Raw genomic sequence first — 21,142 nt, forward strand, 5'->3', positions numbered from 1 at the left:
TAACAATTTCTGATTTAGTTTAGACTATTGATCTTGTTTGCCTCTTCTAGCTGGCTGATGTTCACCAGGTCTTCTGCAAGTCAGAGTCCTTGTCTGTCTCTTTGAGGTTAAACTACGAGGATTGTTACCTGCCTGCTGATTGCCACTGTTGACAGAGGAAACAATTCAGTGCAGAATGACTGCACCCTTGTTTTGTGTCCAGCTAATGCTTACTTAAAACTAGGCCTTTTCTGTTCGTCTGTTTTCTCCTGCCATGTTGAGAAACCGTGCAAGTACCCTCTGTGAAATTTCTCTTTTCATTCATATATTCAGCTTCAAGTTTGGAAAGCAAACAGCACATACCTCATATTTCATAGGGAGTATTTGTTTTATCACATGCACAAGTAATATGAATGTGATAGGTGTAGTGAATGAGTCCTGTCTTAATTGCACTGGGCTGAGTTCATTACAGTTTGTTGGAGGTGCATTAGAACAACAGGATTATCTAACTGGGTTGCCTGCAAAAACATTTTTGATCCTTGGCTTACCCCTTTTACTGACAGAATTACCAGTAGGACCCACCAGTACCAGTGACTGCAAAGAGGTTTACAGACCGCACCCTTTCCAAGGGTATATTTTGGCAAGTAGTTAGGAACATAGGTATGTTGCTTCCACTCCAAAATGGGTAGGATTAGGAAAAGGTACATAAGAATTATTTCTTTGAATTTAGTATTTCCTCTCAATTTATAAAACACCCGTCTGTAAGGGTGATCCATTTTACATTTCCTTTCAAGAAATCATTTTGGTCTGAACTAAATGTTTCATGTAACCTCAAATTTATTTCTTTTCCAATTTTTTTTTTTACTCCAGGTCTGCTGAACTGTGTTTTGTTATTGTTTGGGGGGAGGCGGGAGGGGAGGTGTTTGAGAGGGTGAGTAGGGTGTTTCAAGGGAGTTTTTCAGTCTGCCGACAGAAAAATCCATTAGTTTCACAGCTGTAGGTGTAAATGTTTTGACTTCTGACTTCAGTGGATAGCTTCTCTAGTTTACAGTGGCATAAATGCGGAAAAAAAAAAAAGAAAACAAATCAGGCCTTTGGTGAGAATATTTGATTTAAATGAAATACCAGTGTAATTGCATAATTCTAGTATTTCAAATGAGAGCATCATTCCCCTCCTATTGCAGATTTTGAAGCCTATAAGAAATTGACAGGGCTGATTCTGACAGTAGTCACCTCTGTTTTAACTAATTGCAACTCTGCTGACCTCATTAAAATTACACTGTATTTATATCCTGGTGGAGAAAAATCAGAATCAGACCAAGAACTTGGAACTCCTGTTATTTTTAGCACACAAAAAAAATCCCTTGTTTTGTAAAGCACAAGAATTGCTACAGGGCCCATAAATATTTTGTGAATCTGGTCAACAGATAAAAGTAGAAAATACTTAGAACACGAAGAAATTCATCTGTCTGTCTATTGACAGTGCCTTATGGAAGAACAAGAGTCTAGGTACAATAAGGCAATAATGAATTTAATGAAAAAGCTACAGACATTCAGGTTGTAAGCTGAGCTGCTGTTGAAAAAGATAGTACATATTTTTTCCCATATAGCAGAATTCCTTGGCTGAATGTCTATGAGTAGATTTCATTGGTAATAAATATGGAGGAAATTATTTATTGTAAATGATAATTAGACTTTCCCCAGGCTATGCATTCAGCCAGTAGCAGATACTGAATAATAACATAGGCATTATTTCTGACATTCTGCCTCCGCACAAAAAAGAGATGATGATAGGAGCTAAACCTGGCCATGACTTTTGTATAAAATACAGCATGGGGTAAATTAATATTTGCATGGGATTTTATGTAATGACAGGTATAACATGCACTATAAGTCATACTCCATCTTTACCTGTGAGGCAGAAAAATCACAGTCACGGGAACGTACTGACACAAACTCACTTGAGTTTACCCAGGACTGCATTAGGACTTGCATGCAGGCTAACTTTAAGCAGGCTTTGCAGAATCACAGTCTCAGATTTTAACCAATTTGGAATTGATCCTTGCAGCAAAAAAAAATTCTTCAGTTTATACTTGCAGTCATCACTCACATTCAGCTAACAGCAGTTCTTCTGTTACCTCAAGCAATATGGAGCTATGCTTTTGTTATAAGAGGATCTCGGTTTCATATACCCTCTTGCCATCAATTTATAGTGCCTAGCACAGTGGCAATTGCAAAGACCTCAGGAACAATACATTCCTAGCCTATACGTTTTTAATTATATTTCCAAGTTTCATTTGCTGTCGGCAACTTGATGTTATTTTGATTTTGCTGAGGTGAAATATATGAGTTTCAAATACAGCTTTGAAATTGATTAGGAATTAATATGGCAGCATTACAAACACAGTAGATTTACTGCTGCTTTTGCAGCTCTGTGTGAACTCCCATATGGAAAACCTGTTGTGACCAGATCCAGAGTGACATGAGCAAAGCAGCTGAGACTGGAGACAGGAGATCAGAGAAAAGGAATCAAGTAGGTAAAAGCAGAAGGAGAGTCTATCATGGCCAAAAAAAATTAAACTCACTCCACAAAAAAAAACCCCAGGGAGGGGTCACACGAAAGGTGGGACATGGCTGGAGTATGGAGGCGGGGAGCAAGCTTTCAAGGTAATTGGTAAATTTATAATAACCAGTAGATGTTCTCCACACCTCTCAGAAGAACATAAACAAAATTAAACCTGGCATCACCTAGGTGATGCTGAGTGCAGCCCAGCCCCATGCAGCATACATAAGCCCATTCTGGCAGTACTGCTGCTGGGGCAGGACTTGCAGCTCATTTTTGGGAGCAAGTTTCTTGCTGACACCAAATGAGATGGAAGCGCCTGGGAGGAGAGAGGATTCTCTCTGCATTACACTATTAACCCCTCTGCCTTTCCTCTTTTGTAGAAGCTGCATTGAGGGAACAATTTTTGGCATGTTAAATACACAACTGTTACCAGTTTGTAAGTAGCTTTATGTACAGAGCAGGACTGCTGGTGAAAAAGAGAATAGTGGGTGTATGTATGTATAAACAGTAGCTTTAAAGTGGTGTAGTCGGTCCTGTCTTAGCTAGTGGCTTCTTACATGTGTACAGTCAAATTCAGCCTTCCAAAGGTGAATGTGGCAGGAGGTTGCTACCAACTGAGATGCAATATGCTCACATAGTGCTGGCACAAGGAGGGGGAGCACAGGCTCATAAGTGTTCATTGCTCTATCTTTAGAAAAGGAGTAGCAGCAGTAACCTCCCTGTTGACACACAGACAGCAAGCAGTTGAACAGTCACGTTCCCAGTCTGTTACTGGGCACTCAGATCTGTCCTAAAGTAATAAAACAGTGTCCCAAGGAAAGTGTTAACAGTATCCTGCTTAGGGACCCTCAGCATCCCTTTTTGCATGCCGTCTCCCCTCACACAGACTTTCACTCAGATTTCTTATTTGATGGCTCTCAGTCACCCCTTATATTTATTTTATTAGAAATGTGGTTTTGTCTTCAAGGTTTTAAAACGAAATGCTTCCTTCAACTTTGTTCACACTTCTCAAATCACACTTTGTATACTGAGATTTCAGGAAAACTCGAATGTCTAATTAAAAAGCAGTGTCTCAACTGATTTGATATCTCAAATACTCTCCACAAAACCTGGAAAATAGAGAGAGAACATTTCAAACACTTAGTATCAATTATGGTGTTTATGTCATTTTGACTTTTGAATGAGCTGACATAAACACAAGAGCATTAAATCCTTCCAGCTTTCTAGATACCTGGATTCAGAACCAGATTTGGATTTTAGACTGACGTGTATCTTTGCCAGCAATCTTTCCACTGCACTCAGGAGGCATTTGTATTGTTCTTCAACTTTGTATCAGATTGGTGCATCTAGTAAGGTCAAGTTTGGAGCTGAAAGCAGTGAAAATTAAAGTATTCCACATAGTTCCAGTTTCGGATCTGATCTTGTTCACATTCAAGTCAATGAGACTTCAGTGTAAGCACTTAGCTTACATGGAAGCAGACCTGTTTGGTGATGCTATTACATTACAAATAAGTGAAAGCATCCAGATGTATTTCCAGCTTCAAAAGTGGGAATCTTTGCAGAGCAGCTGGCTTAGAATATTTAAAGAAGCCTTATATATGTTCTCAGTCACAGTATATCTCTAAGTATTAAGTAGGATTTATTTTTTAAAGGGTAAAAGAGAAGGTCTGTACCTAAAAGTCTGATTTTTAATATGAATATTCGAATAAACAGTTCCAGGCATGTATACTAAGGTTGCATATTGTACTGTAAAACAAGACTGCTTCCGAGAATTTTTCTCAAGTACCCAACATAAAGCGTCATATTATCATGGTGTGACCTCACATTGCATTTTTAACCTTAATATACGCAAATGGTCACATTTACATGTGCACATGCCATGCACGCATGCAAATTAAAGGCAAATAAATGTTTTGGATTAAGGAGATTAATTTGGTGTGTCTCACGGTTGACACACTTTCTACAGAGGCTAGATCACTGACACCCAAGTGCTGGGCTCTTATCCGAGAAGACAGATGGCAATTTCCTTTTGATAAGAGTTCATTTTTTTAGCAGCAAGGGAGCCCTGAAGTAACCATTTTTCTTGTGGGGAAAGCATCTTTCGGAAGCCAGATAAATCATTCTAAAATGGACAAACAGAGGAACCGAGGAACTAATCAACCTGAAATGAGCTGAGTTGCAGCCCCTTTCAGAAAGTTTAGGAGGTGCTCTTTGCTTTCATTTTTGCCACACATGGCAACTACTTCAGAGAATTCAGTATTTTTTTCAGTATTCTTTCCTCTTTTATGAGCACCAGTTCAATTTATTATTAGTAGCAATGCTAAATTTCATCAAGTCAGATGAGATATTTTTTTTTTACAGTATGTTTACATAATGCACAAAATAAACAGTTGTAGATATTTTAAAGATTTCATAAACATGAAGGTAACTAACCAGACTAAACCAAGATGGCTCTGTTTAATTAAAATGTGGAACAATGTGTGCCCGCTTTACAAATCTGGAACATTTCATCCTTGTAAGTTATAAATGTGGACAGCCTGGAACCCACAGGACTGGAGTCCGTGAGTAGTCTGTAAGTACTGACCTGCTGCTAAAGCAGTCAGCCAGCTACTCTTTGTAGGTATTTATATTTAAGTATATTAGACCTATTTAAATATATTAGCTCTTCTTTTAGGTAAACGTATAAGACCTAGCTCAACCTTAGCCATGCTGACAACTTCAATTTAGTTTATCCTGTAGGATTACACCCAAACAGGATCCCTTTCCTCTAGTTTCCTTTCCTCTCATTTCTATCTGTCACTAAGAGTGCAGAAATGAAAATGGCAAGGGTGGTTTCCACATAGTCCTTGCCTGTGCCCTAATGTGTTCTTCATTATTCATGTCTCCAGTAATTTGGTCCAAGCTATCTGAGAATAGTGTCTGCTCTCTATTTGCTTTGCCATGGCTCTATTTAAAATATGCCCCTTTTATTTTATAAATAGTTATTTTTGTTTTTAGACTGGTTCCAGTTTGATGAACAGCACCTTGTTTACAAAGATACTGTGAGAAATTTTGTGCACCCTCCTCTCTCCATGTCATATCAAGGCGTACATGAGCACTGCGTGCTTCCCATCACCTCAGGTCGCGTCGCTTTGCATTGAGTCAAGTCATGTCGCATCAGTGATACCACTATCAGTACTTATTCCTGATAGAAAATTCAGCATAGATTTAGACAGCAAATAGCTCAGCCACAATAAATGTATATAATGAGCATATTAAGTATCTGTGAGAACCAGATATTTTAAGTGTTCCTGGAAAGTCAGTGCTTTCAGATACTCCAGTATCCTTGTCTCTACATTGTATTCTGCACATAAATATCTGATACATAGGCACATACTAAAATGTCTGTCTAATCAGCCTGTTTGGAATTCTTACCATCTACAACCATTTGCAAAAATAAACCTGTGCAGTTTTGAAATAACCAGACATTATTGGATGGGTCTGGATATTGTAACTGTGTTGTATAGTTTATAGGCTGATCATATCCCAGCACTATACAAATAACAAATGTTGACAGTTGTTAGGGTTTTTTTCATAATTTGAGATTTGCTTCCAACATTTGCCTGCTGGGGCAAGTTTTCAAAGAGTTATGCATTATTAGGCTCTATGACAGCCATTTTATTAGGCAATTTATTCTGTTGTTCATTTATAAAAGTTAAATGCTGTAATTATCCTATTAAATAAACTAAAAAGAAGGGAGGGGAGGGTCAAAATAAATAAAAAAACCCAGTCTCTAAGTGATATGTAAAACATACAGGATTTCCAAAATGTTTGATCATAGTATCTTTTTGGATAAAATTAACTTATTTTGTTTTACATTACCTGTGTATTCTCTGTTGGCTTTCTTGGGATCTGCTTGTTCACAGGTTTCTTGAAAATTGAACTTATTTTTGCTTAAGACCCTAAAAAATGAATTAAACCAGCAGAGCTCAAGCAGCCATAGTTGAAAAATTTGGCTGCAAAATTCTATATAAATGCTAAGTGGTCTTCTTATTGTTGATTATTGCAAACATTTTTTTGGCACTCATCCCTCTGGTGTCTACGTGTGTTCCCAGGATTAAATTGAAGCAGCCTTTTTTAGTGTCATTTTAAAAATTCCTTCAGCGACTTTGAGATTTAATATAGGTTCAAGGGAGCTATCAACTGGTACAAGGTGTATATGCATATTGAAGATAATTAGCAACGTAAGCATTAATACAATGTAAAGAATTTGCCAGAGGAGCCACTAGGGACTTATGCGGAAACTGTACTTCTGCATCAATTCATTTATGTTTAGAAACCAAGCATATGGGTATCTAGGTTGGAATGCTCTGCTTCTATGTCTTCAAAGTACAACATTGTATTGTTGTTGTTAGATATAGTCTACAGTTACTGGAGTGGGATGGTGTGGTGGGTTAGCTTTGGCTAACAGACAAATTCCTGCACAGCCACTCACTGCCTCAGTGGGATGTGGGACAAAATAGGATGAGGAAGCTCATGGGTCAAGATAGAGAGACTGCTTACTAATCACCGTCGCAGGCAAAATGGACTCAACTTGGGATAATTAACTTTAATTTGTTCTTGTCCTGGTTTTGGCAAGGATGGTGTTAATTTTCCTCTCAGTAGCTGGTGTGTTTTGGATTTCAGTATGTGCAGAATGTTGATAAAACACCCTGATGATAAGAGTTGTTGTTAATGAGACCAAGGACACTGTCTGGCTTTCCAAGTCTCGCTCATGTGCAGGTGCAGGAAGCTGGGAGAAGGACAGACAGAGTAATTGACCCAAACTGGCCAAAGAGAGTATTCCATGCCATAAACGTCATGCTCTGTATATAAGTGGGGGTTGCCCATGGGGTGGCATCCATTTTTCCATCTCATATCTCTCTCGTGCTCGCTGGCATCGTTCCCGCTACCTTGCTGGCTTGTTTTCGCTCCTTTGCTTGCTGCTCGTGATTGCTGCTCGGGGCTGTATCGGTCATTGGGACATCGGGTGGTGAGAAATCATGCATTGTTCATTTGTATATTTTAGTATCCATGTATTTTGTTATTATTGTAGTTTTTCTTTGCTATTCTAGTAAACTGTCTTAATCTCAACCCACAAGTTTTCCTTTCTTCCCAAATTCTCTCCCCCATCGCACTGGGGAGGAGGAGGGCGAGCAAGAAACTGCGTGGTGACTCCGGCTAAGCCACAACAAGGGGGCATGGGAGGCTATGGTCAGTCCAGAACAGTTCCTCTCTGCTGCTCCTTCCTCTTCAGACTTTTCCCTGCTGTAGTGTGGCCTCTCTGTGGATCACAGTTCTCATCAGGAATTATCCATCTGCTCCAGTGTGGGGTCCTCCAAGGGCTACAGTGGGGATATCTGCTCTGCCATGGAGCACTTCCTCCTCCTCCTCCTCCTTTCTCTGACCTTGGTGTTCCCTCTGCTGTTTTCACTCTTTTCTTCCCCTCTCCTTCTCTACACCTCCCCTGCTACCAAAACCTTGCCATCTACACCCAATACAGATGATAATACTGGACACAGGTACTAAGAAAGTACCAGAATATCCTCAGAAGTCTGTGCTCAGTTTGGAACAGTCTTTTTTCCCTTAAGGCCAAGTGACCACTACCCAGAATCTGTCTCAGGAGCCACTGTGAGAAACTGAGAATAAAACCCGCTATATTTTAAAGTGCAATTCTCTCATAATCTAAACAGATAAAATCCACACAAATTCTCATTTAAAATTCCTACAAAAGCAAATGTCATGCTAATAAAAATTTCATTTCTGTGATCGTTTTTCACATAGTCTGTATAGAAAAGAAAAGTGTCATGTATTTCTGATTGAGAACCATTCCTGAATTCTTCTCAACTTTTAGAGTTATTTAAATCCAAGGATTTTTCTGTTTTCCCTTGATCAGTAGCTGATCTAGTAGTGTGATGCTCCCTACAGAAAGGATTGTCTGAGAACACAAGAAACTGAGGATCTGTTGGTCCCTAATCAAATATACTGCTTTTCTACACTAATTGAATCTCTAGGAGATACCCAGAAATGTAATTTTTTTTAACAGCCCTCCTGAAAAACACCGATAATATTTTGTAAAATGATTTTATGCCTGCTGTTATTCCATAATATGTCCCTCCATTCTCCATTGCTGCATTCAGGTAGAGTACGTTCACTCTTTGCCTCTCCCACAAGTCCTTTAGAAAACACACAATATGTAACTTTATTCTTATACTGGCACTACATAAAGTGACCTTAGCTTTTAGGTTACAGGCCCAATTTTTCATATGGCATCCTGAAATGTCTTGGCTTTTCATTTCATCGGTGAAACCTTTTGGGTTTTTTTATATGTATTTGTTGAATGAGTGATATTGTAATGAGTAAAAGTGGCTCTTTGATTTCCAGACCAGGGGAATTGAAGTTCAGTAGGATATGCCCTTTATAGAGAAAAGTAAAATTAGTAGGTAGGCTATCAAATCTGATCTTGTATTCAGAAGTATGTGAATGATTGATCAGTTTCTCACAGGAAGTCCCCTGAGATACGAAGGTAGCTTTGAAAAAAAAAAAAGGGAGGAAGAGAGTGTTCTTCCAGAAGAGAAAAGTATTTGTGGCTCTCAAGAAAGCTGCTTGCAGCATTGACTCTACCACACTTCTTGAAACTTTGCATTTCAAAGACTATTTCTTAACCCTAGAAACTCTCACTTCACATGTCACAGTTTTAGGGTCTTTTAAGTAGTGCTTCTTTTGTCCCCCATAATTTTACAGGTTAGTTTTATTTGTATGAGTTCTGTTTGCTGCAGTGGAATGGCTCCTGTGTTACACTGAGTAAGAGCAGAACAACTTCGTTATGCTTTTCCTTTAAAAGTTCAGCTTTGAGAAGTCAGAAAAATGTACTGAAGCTACACAGTTATTACAAGATTTTTTCTCATAAAGCTGGCTTCCTCGTATAATTATGTCATTAGCGGAGGCACCCTTGAGAAGGCTGGCCTGTCACTTTGAACTGAGATCGCTATTACCTCCTGTTATGGCTGGTGTTTTGAGTGGGAGCAGAAATTTAAGCACTGGAATTGACAACTCCAAAGGTCTCAGCCTTCCAAATTAAATAATTATTTAAATACAGAAACAAAGTCAGAAGAACTGTTTGTGGGATCTTTCATAATATATTTCTAATATTTCCAGTAACTGTTCTCAGGGACCCAGCCTGCCCTGAGAAATGGCATAAACCACTCAAGTCAGAGATTTTATTTTTAAAATAAAAGCAAGATATAATGTGTCAGAAGTTGGTTTGGTGTCCAGACGTAATGAAATTAGGTCTATTTCTCCATTTCCCAATTTGCACAAAATATGAAAGGGGTCAATTTAACAGAGTGTAACTTGCAGTCAACAGCTTAGAGTCATAGAATAGTTTGAGTTGGAAAGGACCTTTAAAGGTCATCTAGTCCAGGCTCCCCTGCAAGAAGCAGGGAGATCTCCAACCAGATCAGGTTGCTCAGAGCCCCATCCAACCTGGCCTTGAATGTTTCCAGGGATGGGGCATCTACCACCCTCTCAGGGCAACCTGTGCCAGTGTTCCACCACCCTCATTGTAAAAAATTTCTTCCTTACATCCAGTCTAAATCTACCCTCTTGTAGTTTAAAACCATTACCCCTTGTCCTATCACAACAGGCCCTGCTAAAAAGTTTCTCCCCATCTTTCTTATAAGCCCCATTTAGGTACTGAAAGGCCACTATAAGGTCTCCCCAGAGTCTTGGCTGAACAGCCCCAACTCTCTCAGCCTGTCCTCATAGGTGTTCCATCCCTCAGACCGTTTTTGTGGCACTCCTCTGGACCCACTCCAGGTCCATCTCTTTCCTGTACTGAGGACTACAGAGCTGGATGCAGTATTCTAGGTGGGGTCTCACGAGAGCAGAGTAGAGGGGCAGAATCATCTCCCTCAACCTGCTGGCCACGCTTCTTTTGATGCAGCCCAGGATACAGTTGGCCTTCTGGGCTGTGAGTGCACATTGTCAGCTCATGTCCAGCCTTTCATCTACTGGTACATCCAAGTCCTCTGCAGGGCTGCTCTCAATCCCTTCATCCCCCAGCCTGTATTCACTGAGGGTTGCCCTGACCCATGTGCAGGATCTTGCACTTGGCCTTGTTGAACTTCATGAGGTTTGCATAGGCCCACCTCTCAAGCCTCTCCAGGTTGCTCTGGATGGTATCCCATTCATCCAGCATGTCAACCACACCACACAGCTTGGTATCATCAGCGAACTTGCTGAGAGTGGACTCAATCCCGTTGTCTATGTCACCAACAAAACGTGAAACAGGGCTGGTCCCAATATCGCCCCCTGAGGAACGCCACTCATCATTGGTCTCCACTTGGATGTCGAGCCATTGACTGCAACTCTTTGAGTGCAGCCATCCAGTCAATTTCTTATCCACTGAGTGGTCCATCCATCAAATCCATTTTAGAGGCAAGGATGTCATGCAGGACAGTGTCAAATACTTTGCTTCCCAAAGCGCTCAAAGAAAAATGCATCTTCTCATTTTTAGTCAGACTTATGAATAGATAGGGATGTATTTATATGCACTTGGAAGTCTCTTACCCTGTAAGCTGGCCGATTCACTGTGATTTTTCCTGGAACATGGTACTACTTAGAGTACCTATGCATATCATAGCCTCTGCCATAATTTTTAATAAGTAGCTTATCTCTGTGATGCAACTAAAAGCAATCCTGAGTGTCTCCAGGGTTTGTTGTAATTAAATTTTATTGTTGTATTTGAAAATGCACAGTTTTCTGGAGCAAGAAAAATGGAAAGTTGACTCTGGGGGATGATAGTCTGATTTTTAGAAGGTTTTAACCCTTTGTAGTTTCCAGATTCTCTACCTTACTTATGCTCCCCAAGTAACTGTTCCTGCACACAACCGAAGCCATAAACTGTAGCAGCTAGTGTGGTTGATTAGCTGATGTCAGGTAACCACGTAAAGATTATCATTTATACCTGCAGTCAGATGCTGTAGGATCATAGGTGTGGTAACTTGTGAGTGCCTAAAAAGATTGTAGAAGGCCTTTTCTGAAAGTCTTATGCTTTTGCTGCTGCCCCTTTCTTCTTCAAGTATTTACACCTACAAGGAAATCACTCCAAGTCCCAGTGCTGCCCATGAAATGCTGTGGGGAAAGGCAAGGTTTACCAGCTTCTGATCTGGACAGTAAAGAAACGTCACTGTTTTGAGCAGAAAACTGACAAGTTTATCTATTCTGTTATCTGTCATACTGCCGTGCTCAGGCACCACCACCCAAGTCACTGAGGAGTGCATGAAACTACATTTGGGCTCACACCTTGTGCAGTCAGTGGAATTGTTTGCACTCTGCATTCAGGGACCAAGCCTCACCTTGGTCACTGTGCCCATCTCTGCTCTCATCACAGCTCATCAAGACTGCTAATCAAGCAGTCATTGCAGTTTCTCCCTTTGTGTTTTATTCCTGCTTGGTTTTCTTGCTGTGTGATGCTGTGGACTGGTTGTGGAGTTTCATATAACAATTTTTTTCCAAATCAAAATATTTCCTCCAACAATGTCATCTCTTCTGTCCAGCATTGCTACTAATCTTTATTTAGTTATTTACTTTACAATTTCTAGGGGGATTGGATGTGCCCAAGGCACCCCTTTAGGCAACACTTTATATCAAGGTTCCATTTATAAATACTTCATGAAGGGCTAATGAATGATTAATAGATGTTTTAATGTATGACCAATCAATTGTTGTAGATTTCACAGCATCCAACAGACAAGTAGGTTTCTTACAAGCATAGATTATAACCATATCTGACATCTTCTACTGATGGGCTTCTAAACATCTATAACATACACACCACTCATATCTGTAACATGCTTAAAACATCTACTAATCACTGATTAATTTTTTATAACCTATTTTGAAGCATAGCCTGTCTGTGGCATACATCCCTTACTGGTATCTGTGGCTCTCTGTTTCTGTAGGATTTGATAATTTATTCATCATCTAAGGACTGAGAAGTCCTACTAATTTCAGCTCAAATATTAAGCTTTTCAGAGTTAGCTTCAGCATTTTCACCTCAGCCTAAGAAAAAATGTCTCTACTGTCCCCAGACTTTTTTCCCCACTTAAACTTCTGGCTACTTTACTCTTCTAATGTGCCTTTTGCAAGCTCTGCTAAAATGCAATGATCCTTAGGGGGCAAACCCACTCTAAAATATATTTTCAGCCTGTTAACTCAGTTTATTTGATTGTTCTCAGGACAACTGTCCTAGTGATGATGTATCCCAGCATTTTTAAAATTTGTTCTTTTTAGTGTCATCCCTCTGTACTTAGTTCAAAGTTTGTCCATTCTCGGAAAAGGTGAGAAAATACAAACTTCAGAATAATCCAGTGAACAAGCCATCTCCCAGAGAACATTTGATTCTGACAGAGGAACACACGTTTTGTATATTTGATAAACCCAAGCACTGATAGGAATGTTCCTCTGCAGGTTTTCTGTAGTCTCCTAATCTCAATGACATGACTGTGCCCAGTGCTTTATGAGGAGGACCTGGGTAGAATCAACTTAAATGGGCAGTGCAACTCACTTCCTGAAAATTTGAGAGTCCTGCAATTAATAATTCACAATTGAGAAGCAGTAAATTGCTTAGTATCATATTTTGCAAATGAATTTTGGATTTCTAGTTGATTTTTACTGAACTTAATATTAGGGTTGAGTCCTCTGCTGTGATTTATCTAGATGTTTTGATCAAAGCTTTAATGATATAAATTAAAAGGATTTGCAGATTTTTCTCATTTCTGGCTTCATTAGTAAAATAGTCTCTGTTCTGAATATCCCTAAGTAAATATCCCACTCCCATTCAAATCAAACGCTAATCTTTCACTGATTGCTGTTTACAGCAGGATTAGGCTGCTACACCTGGGGCATTAGCACATTGAACCTAGAGAAAAACATCAAGCATAACTAAAAAAAAAAACCCATAATAAAAGGTAAAAAAAGAGAGTTTTATTCTTCAGTATTAACAAGGAATTTCCTCTGGCTTTTTACAAACCCTTCATTGTCAAAGACACCAAATGCTCAGAAATAAGAGCCTCTCAAAACTAGTTAAGCTCTTGGAGTAGGCAAATTTTTTCCCACATTAGCACAATCACCTTTATGTGAACCAGTTAGTAATCTGCGTTTCTGTGTTTATTGGGGGTATTACTATGATTTTTTCTTTCTTTTTTTTTCAGCTGGTTAATAATCCACTAGCAAGTCAAGCTGCAGCGGCTGCAGCAGCAGCAGCCATGGGCTCAATAGCAAGCTCCCAGGCCTTTGGCAATGCCCTCTCCAGTCTTCAGGGGGTCACAGGTCAACTCGTCACTAATGCACAAGGACAGGTGAGTAGAAGATGGAGCAAACAGTGAATTCTGATGGCAGGCTGATCGTGGGACAAAAATGAGTTCCGCTGGTGTGACAGCAATTTAAAAGTGCACATATTGAAGATAAATAAATATTGATTTGCCAGACAAGGAAAGAAATAGAAATTCTGAGAACTGGGAGGAAGTTAGGAACTGTTAGAAAGTGTTTTCCAGCCAGAAAAGGTTTAGAGTTTGTTTTATTTTAATTCAACCTTTTGAAAAGATCACAATACTGCAGTAATATGGTATTTTTAAAGTCCAATAACCCTATGATTCTTAAATATACTAAGTGTCTTGTTTCACATATATATCGCTAATAACAGACAACTATATTAAAGTGCTACTGTACTATTAAGACTGCACTTTTTTTCAAATTGTAGCATTTCTGTATTACTTCATTTCTAAAATGTTATTAAATGTTTTAAGTAAAGGAACACATCTTAATGAGGTATCTGGGATGGATTTAACTGGCTGGCTTACTCATTTGCTGGTTACCTGAGTTAAGCAATTTGCAATGAATCTGCTAGTCTGTAATGCAAATTTGGGAGAAGCTTTTGCTTTAAAGAAAATTTTCCGAATAGAAATGTGAACAATGTTTATGGTGTGTCTAAGAGAGAAATTGTGCATTATCTGCATTTGGAAGCTGTTTATTTGTTGTTTCAGTTTTGGTCTTAATATGATGCGAAAAGATACACATCTGAATTCATATCTATAAAATATTTATTTTGATGCAGCGTTCTTAAGTAGCTTTCAGATTGTGGCCACTGTAATTCTTTATTGCAGTTACTAGGACTAAAATTAACACAACTACGTGTTCCATATAAAGTCACAGTAACAAGTCTGTCAATATAGCTTATGACTGGACCTGCTAACTGAGTGATTTGAATGTCATTATTCTAAATGCTACAAATTTGGCGTGTGGTGATATCCACAGTGCTTATGTGGATCTTAGACCCTGGTAAACATTCATGGAAATGATGCAGCTTGGATGATATGTGAATCTCAAGTTTAGTTTCGGTTCTTACTATAGGGGAAAAAACATGAAGAGCAGGTTTTTTTCCTGGTAATTTTCTGTCACCATGTTATTTAATTGGAACAGGGGTGACATTTTCTATTTTGGCCCATTAAAACATAAAATACAACACTTTATAGGATCCTGCTATTTTTTTTTTTTTTACATAACACATAAACAAAGATGCATCCTGAGCTTCACTATCACCATCCAAGTCCCAGGAAAAAAAAATGCTGACCTTGTTATATTTACTGGGTGGGTGCAGAATTGTTCCATCACTACCCCGAGGGTTGAACGATGGAGCTTGTCAAAGTGAGGCCTTATCTAATGAATCATCTTATCGCAGGTGCACACCACACATATTAAAGGAGGATTGTATGAACAATGTGCCCTCTACAATAACCTTTCAATGTCTACTTTAACCCTTGTTTCAATCCCTTTTCATCAAAGGATCATTTTATGCAGCCAGCTTTAAATGGAGGCTCTCAAAAGCCTATTAAGATTTCTGGAGGGACGGGGTATTGGTTTGGAAGAAAAGTTAGTTATAATACCTATAACTCACAGTCAGATCAGCTGCAGCCTAGAAGCCTGCTTGTTTCTATTTGTGCTCCAGAAATGGTTCACAGTCACCACTCACGTGACTCACTTGGCACCAAAGATGTTTATTGTAAGAGCTGAAGATGTAAACACAGGCTAGTTTTTCGATAGTTTTCCCTTTACATGTTCTCCACAGAAGACATAAGTGGAGTGTGGCCATGTAATTTAAAAAAAAAAACGCTACTGTGAAGGTATCACTGAATGAAACTGTAGATTCCATCAGACTAGGCTTGTTTATTCCACATATAATGTCCAATAGTTCCACAGGTTGCAGAGAAAGAGAAGAAAAACCTTCCCTGTTTTTGTATAAAATTAGAGAATCTGTCTGTTTGTCTAGCTCTTTTAAATAAGGGCTGTCTTTTTATTACTTGTTTTTACAAACGTTCCTAGATTTATAATCAGTACTGCAGACCTTGCCACAATATAGATAAATATTAAGAACTGTGTAATATAACACCCTTTTTTATAATATTCAGCATAAAACCATATTGCTTAGAGCACATTTCTGAAGCTTTCTGTCTACAAAACAGGACTCTTCAGTGTAATTAAACTACATTGTAGGAATTAAATTACTTTCCCTGCAAATTAATAAAATCATAGTAACTAAACAAGAACTGAAAGGTATGTTTCTTCAAAATTGGGAGTGTAAGTGAATAGTAATTTGGGATACTCCATTTCTGAATGATCTGCTTGGACTCATTAAGGAACCAGATTTCCATCCTGTGTTAAGAATCTGCCCTTTGAAGATTGCCCCTTTCAAAGAATCACAAGTGTGACACCTAAAATTCACTCCTGCAAATATAAGGCTGGATTACTTACGAGACTGTTTGTATGTGCAATCTTTGTAATTACATGCTACTACTGTTGTAGAAATTCAGGGCTTGTAAATGTCCATCTGTCTAGCTAAATAGATGGTGATCAGTAATCCTTGGAAACATGAAGCTATAGGTCAAATCCAAGATCCTATGGCAAATTTAGGGAAATGATTTTTTAAATGACATATGGCATGGCCTTAATTCTCAATAGTCTAGGAGTTCTTACAATCAGAGAAACAAAATTATATATATCAACAGTCATTTATTTGGCATATTTGTTATTAATTTAATTATTGCATTCAAAATTATGATATGATTTTTTTTTCCTTTGGATGGCAATATGAACTGTAATACTAGAGCTCCCCAAGACCACTGTAGCAAAGAGATCCAATCCATTGGAATAATAAACTTAGCTCACCTGATTAATTTGATGTAGTACAGGTAGCGGACTCTAAATCAAATTTTCATTTTCAGAGGCACATTATGAAGAGCTATTGGCCCATGTAATGCTGCTTACATTCTGTTTGCCCTCAGCACTTTCCAGAAAGTGTTTGCAGGACTGGGCTTTCATATCTTAAATTTAAAGGCCAGGGTAGCAGAATTGCTACGTTCCACCCTGTCAGTAGATACACTGATTTCAAAGAGAAGCTGTCTACCCACCCAGCTTCAGCCTGCCCTAGTGCCTTTGCTGCACTTTAATTCTTCAGAGATGTAACAACCAGATATTTTCCTTTTTCTCTCAGTTATTGCAAATGAAAGAAAATATTAGGAGTTTTGAGTGGGTTTGAAATTAGTATTTTGGATGTTTATTTAATCTTTGTAAGGAGATGAACCACAGAAATACGTAGGCAAGGTTTGTGCTTCTGGTTTTTATGAGTGCTACCTGCAAGCCAGGTTCCTACTTGTCTAAAACATAGCGCTTAATTGTCATCAGTTGCATTCATGTAAGTCCCTTGACTTCAACAGGATCAAATACATTTTAACTATGAGTGCTGAGTAAGTTTAGTTTATTTTTTTGGAAAGATGGGAGTTGTCTAATAGGAGAAAAATACATCCTAATTCAGCAATTACAAAATAACATTTTACTGTAAAGAGTAAAAAAGTAGCATGATAAGAGTTGGCATTATGAACTGTCTTGTGATTAAAAAGGACAAAATATTCTATTTTATGGTAGATTAATAGGAAAACCTAAGTAGTATGGTGTGATTGTACAGTACATACTTTAACTGAACAGTGAATTTAATTGAGATGGCATCAGTATAATCTAAGAATGCCCTAGAGGAACTTGGGCTTCATTGTGCCCATGCCTTGCTCTTTAGATGTGAAAGCCTTCTGTATATGCAAAACCTTGAGCACAGCTCCACCCTGGCAATTAACAAAAAATAACTCATTTTTGAGATCTGTAGTCCACAAGTAGCTCAGGAAACTAAACAGAGTGAGAGGCATTGTTGATCCAATTAGATAATAGGAGTACTTTGGTTCTCATTATTCTGATGAGAGGGCACACGTTTGCTCTTTGAGCTTCTTGATGGTAAATGGTGCTAATGAGGCCTGATGGATTCCCTGCTCCTAACAAGCCTCTCAGCAGTGCTAGTGATTACAATGGAGATAGATTTGATGGGATGCGCTCCCTTTTGTAGTGTCTCAGCTGCTGACACTCTGCGACATAATCAGGTCACAGAGCCGGTCACAGCCATCAGCAAAAGCCATAGCTCTATCCCTCATTATTAAAGTGCATTATTCAGTTCCAGGCCTTCACAATACTGCCAAAGGCCTTTTTTTGGTCTTCTTTTTTTTTTTTTTTTTGTTAAGCATCAGTTCTCAAATACAAGGGTTAATAAAATAATCAGCTAAAGAACTAGTAAATTAACAAAATGGAAATAAAGTACTCTCTTTCAAATTCGTTGAAGGATCACAATTAAATAAGCAGGGAGTTTCTTGTCACCACACACTGTACGGCACAATGTAATATATCATGTGCAATAAAAACAGGGAACAGGATTTTAAAAAATAGCATTGTCTTCATTATGGACTGCCTTGGAAAGCACTGAAGTATCTTTCATTCAGAAGGGAATTTCTGTCCTCCCAGCTATTGGGAGGACATGGAGGTACATGGAGGTACTATTATTTTCACCGTTTTCTGTAACTAATTTTTTCTAATGTGGTAAGAATTACTTGTAAACTGAGTTTATAATTTTAAGTGTAGCAGCTGGCTTGTCATAGTTGAAGTGGCTGAGGCCACAATCTGAAAAATATGTGATAGGCCACTGTGCTAGGACCACTCTGTTCCTGTAGACAAGGCCATTGCTGTCTTTTGGAGGGTGAGCTGGTTAGAAAATGGTGTGGAAAAAGGTGATTGTAGCATTTTCTTTCTATTCTGATGATACTCAGCTGGGGCTATATCCCCTTCAAGAGAAAATACACTTTTTAAGTCTAAGGCAGTTTAGTTAAGTGGGGAAAAAAATGAGTGGAGAGCCCCATTTATTTATTTATTTAATAACTTTTTGTTTCCATTTCATTTCAGCTAATTATAAGCAGGTTTCAACTAAATGGAAATAAGATATTCCAATATTGAAATGCATACCTTTACATGCATTTACACTGTTTCTGTTAAATTACTGAAGTACATATTTAGTGGCAGTAGTATAATTTTGTGTATAGATACAACCAAAGGGACTAGCACATTGCTTTTTCTTTTACTGTGTTGTTCAACTCTGCAATTGTTCCTCCTTTTCTTGCTGCTAGAGTATGCTATGATGAGCAAATGAGTATGTATACACAGAGTTGCTTATAAAATTTTCAGTTCTCTCAAACCATAGATACAAAAATCTCTTGGCAGCTACAGATTGAAGTAGAAAGTTAGCATTGTCAAATCAGTAGTCATCGCCAATAAGATAGGTAGAGACTGGCATGTGACCAAGTCTTCTTTTTTTATGCTAACAGATAAAATTGTCAGATATCAATGGGAGTGCAAGGTGGGCCTCCTCATGGACTTAAAAGGAGGATGTTGGTCATTTGTTGTTTGGTTTTTTTTTTGGGTTTTTTTTTCAGCCCTTCTGAATATGCACAATTCATACTGTTCTCCAAGTGTACAATGTCCATTAGCCTCTTCTCTTAACAACTCTTATCATTGCTACATCTGTTTCAGCTATGCAGCTCTAACACATGCCAGCCACTAATGTTTTAGCCCTCACAACATCTAGCAGTGTTCACAAAAAACTAAACAATAATTGTTTAAATAGTGTCTACTAACGATGTCTTCCCAGGACTAAGATTGACAGAAATCTGAGCTGGTGGTATCAGAATGATATATATTAAGGAAATTTCATGACAAGCCCAAGATAACAAAAGAGGCACATTTTGAGGGAGAGGCTAAAGGGAGGCATTGTAACAGTCAAATAATACTGGCATTTAAGAACATCCCTTGGAAACCTGTTTGCCAGGAGACTCTCTTTTGACAGACCTTCATATTAATGTATTGAATTTCTGCTGGGTGGAGTTTCACTCTCTATTCTCCCCTGTAAAGTTTCACTGGGCTGAATACATGTGTTTCTGCTGTTTGCAGGAAGGAAAGGACACATATTATGCGAAAAGGTCAGTTGTAAGGGAAGATTTGTTTTTCCCCATAGTAAACATTGAGAAGGCTATTTGTTTAATTACCTCCCATGTGAATTTGAATCAAGAGACAAATAATTAGTTTAAAATACTTTTGCTGACTGGGTCTTTATTTTACTGTGCTGTTTATCTAACCTCATTTTAAGCTACAGTGGCATAAATGTAAAAATGTATGGCCCGAACTCTCAGATCGTGCAAACTGGTAGCTTCATTGAAATGGGCAGGGGCAGAGAATGAGGCTAATTCTACCAAAACAAAGCCAAGCTAGTCTGTTCTGTCTATTTTAGGCAGTGATCACTGTTTTGAAACAGTGGCGAAATTCAGAACAGTTACCATCTGCAACATGGAAAAGTGATATTCGATTAGCCTCTGACAACGACAAGAAGTTCAGAACTACCATATTTAATGGAGGGAATCTAGCCTTCTCACAGGATTAAAAAAAAAGGCCGGGTAAAGCAGATTCAGAAATTAATTATTGAAAGAACCAACCATTGCAAAAATGTTGGAAAAACGCAGTAGGACCAACTCAAAATCTGCTTGTATGAAGAGGTTGACTTTAAAGTAGAAGCACCACCACTTTCCTCCAGACCTCCAGGAAAATGAATAATAGGAAGGAGTATTCAAGACTAGCTGATGAGCTGATATGTTGCAAATAGGAACTGCAAGGGGAACACTGTTATTTCAGAAAAGTGTGGAACTTTTCCTTACTCTGCAAAACCCATACTGGAGTCATACTTGAACACAGCTGAATTCTCTAATGAAATACCAAGGAAAGGATAATTACATATTGAAATATCTTTCAGCTTGAAAATGATCAGCAACTATCCAGAAAGGCCTCCAAAATGTGTTTCATCTAGCTTAGAACAAATCTTACTTTGAGCTTCACACTTCAAATTTGTAGCCTCTTGCCTGGATCTCCGCCAAGGTTTTGTATCTCTGATGTAGATTTTTTTCAGAGGTGCCTAAGTCTTACTTTCAAAAGCAACTTGTATACCTGTAAAAGCCTGAGTTTCCTTCAGTTAGTGTTACGAGTCTTAGTGCTTGAAGGCATGTCTATGCATGGTAATCATAGAATCATAGAATCATAGAATGGTTAGGGTTGGAAGGGACCTTCAAAGGTCATCTAGTCCAACCCCCCTGCAAGGAGCAGGGACAT

General features: G+C 38.5%; 1 protein-coding gene across 2 annotated transcripts in view; it reads left to right on the forward strand.

Moving 5' to 3' along the window:
* The window catches only part of POU6F2 (POU class 6 homeobox 2), a 320,098-nt gene that overhangs the window by 246,474 nt on the left and 52,482 nt on the right, over window positions 1-21,142 (forward strand). For both annotated transcript variants that reach the window (XM_086741701.1, XM_086741703.1), the window contains one exon: window positions 13,780-13,926. In XM_086741701.1, coding sequence (XP_086597827.1) covers window positions 13,780-13,926 — 147 coding nt within the window. The remainder of the gene's footprint in view (window positions 1-13,779; window positions 13,927-21,142) is intronic.

This window comes from Chlamydotis macqueenii, chromosome 2 (assembly GCF_036417535.1).
Source record: "Chlamydotis macqueenii isolate bChlMac1 chromosome 2, bChlMac1.mat, whole genome shotgun sequence".
Classification (NCBI taxonomy): domain Eukaryota; kingdom Metazoa; phylum Chordata; class Aves; order Otidiformes; family Otididae; genus Chlamydotis; species Chlamydotis macqueenii.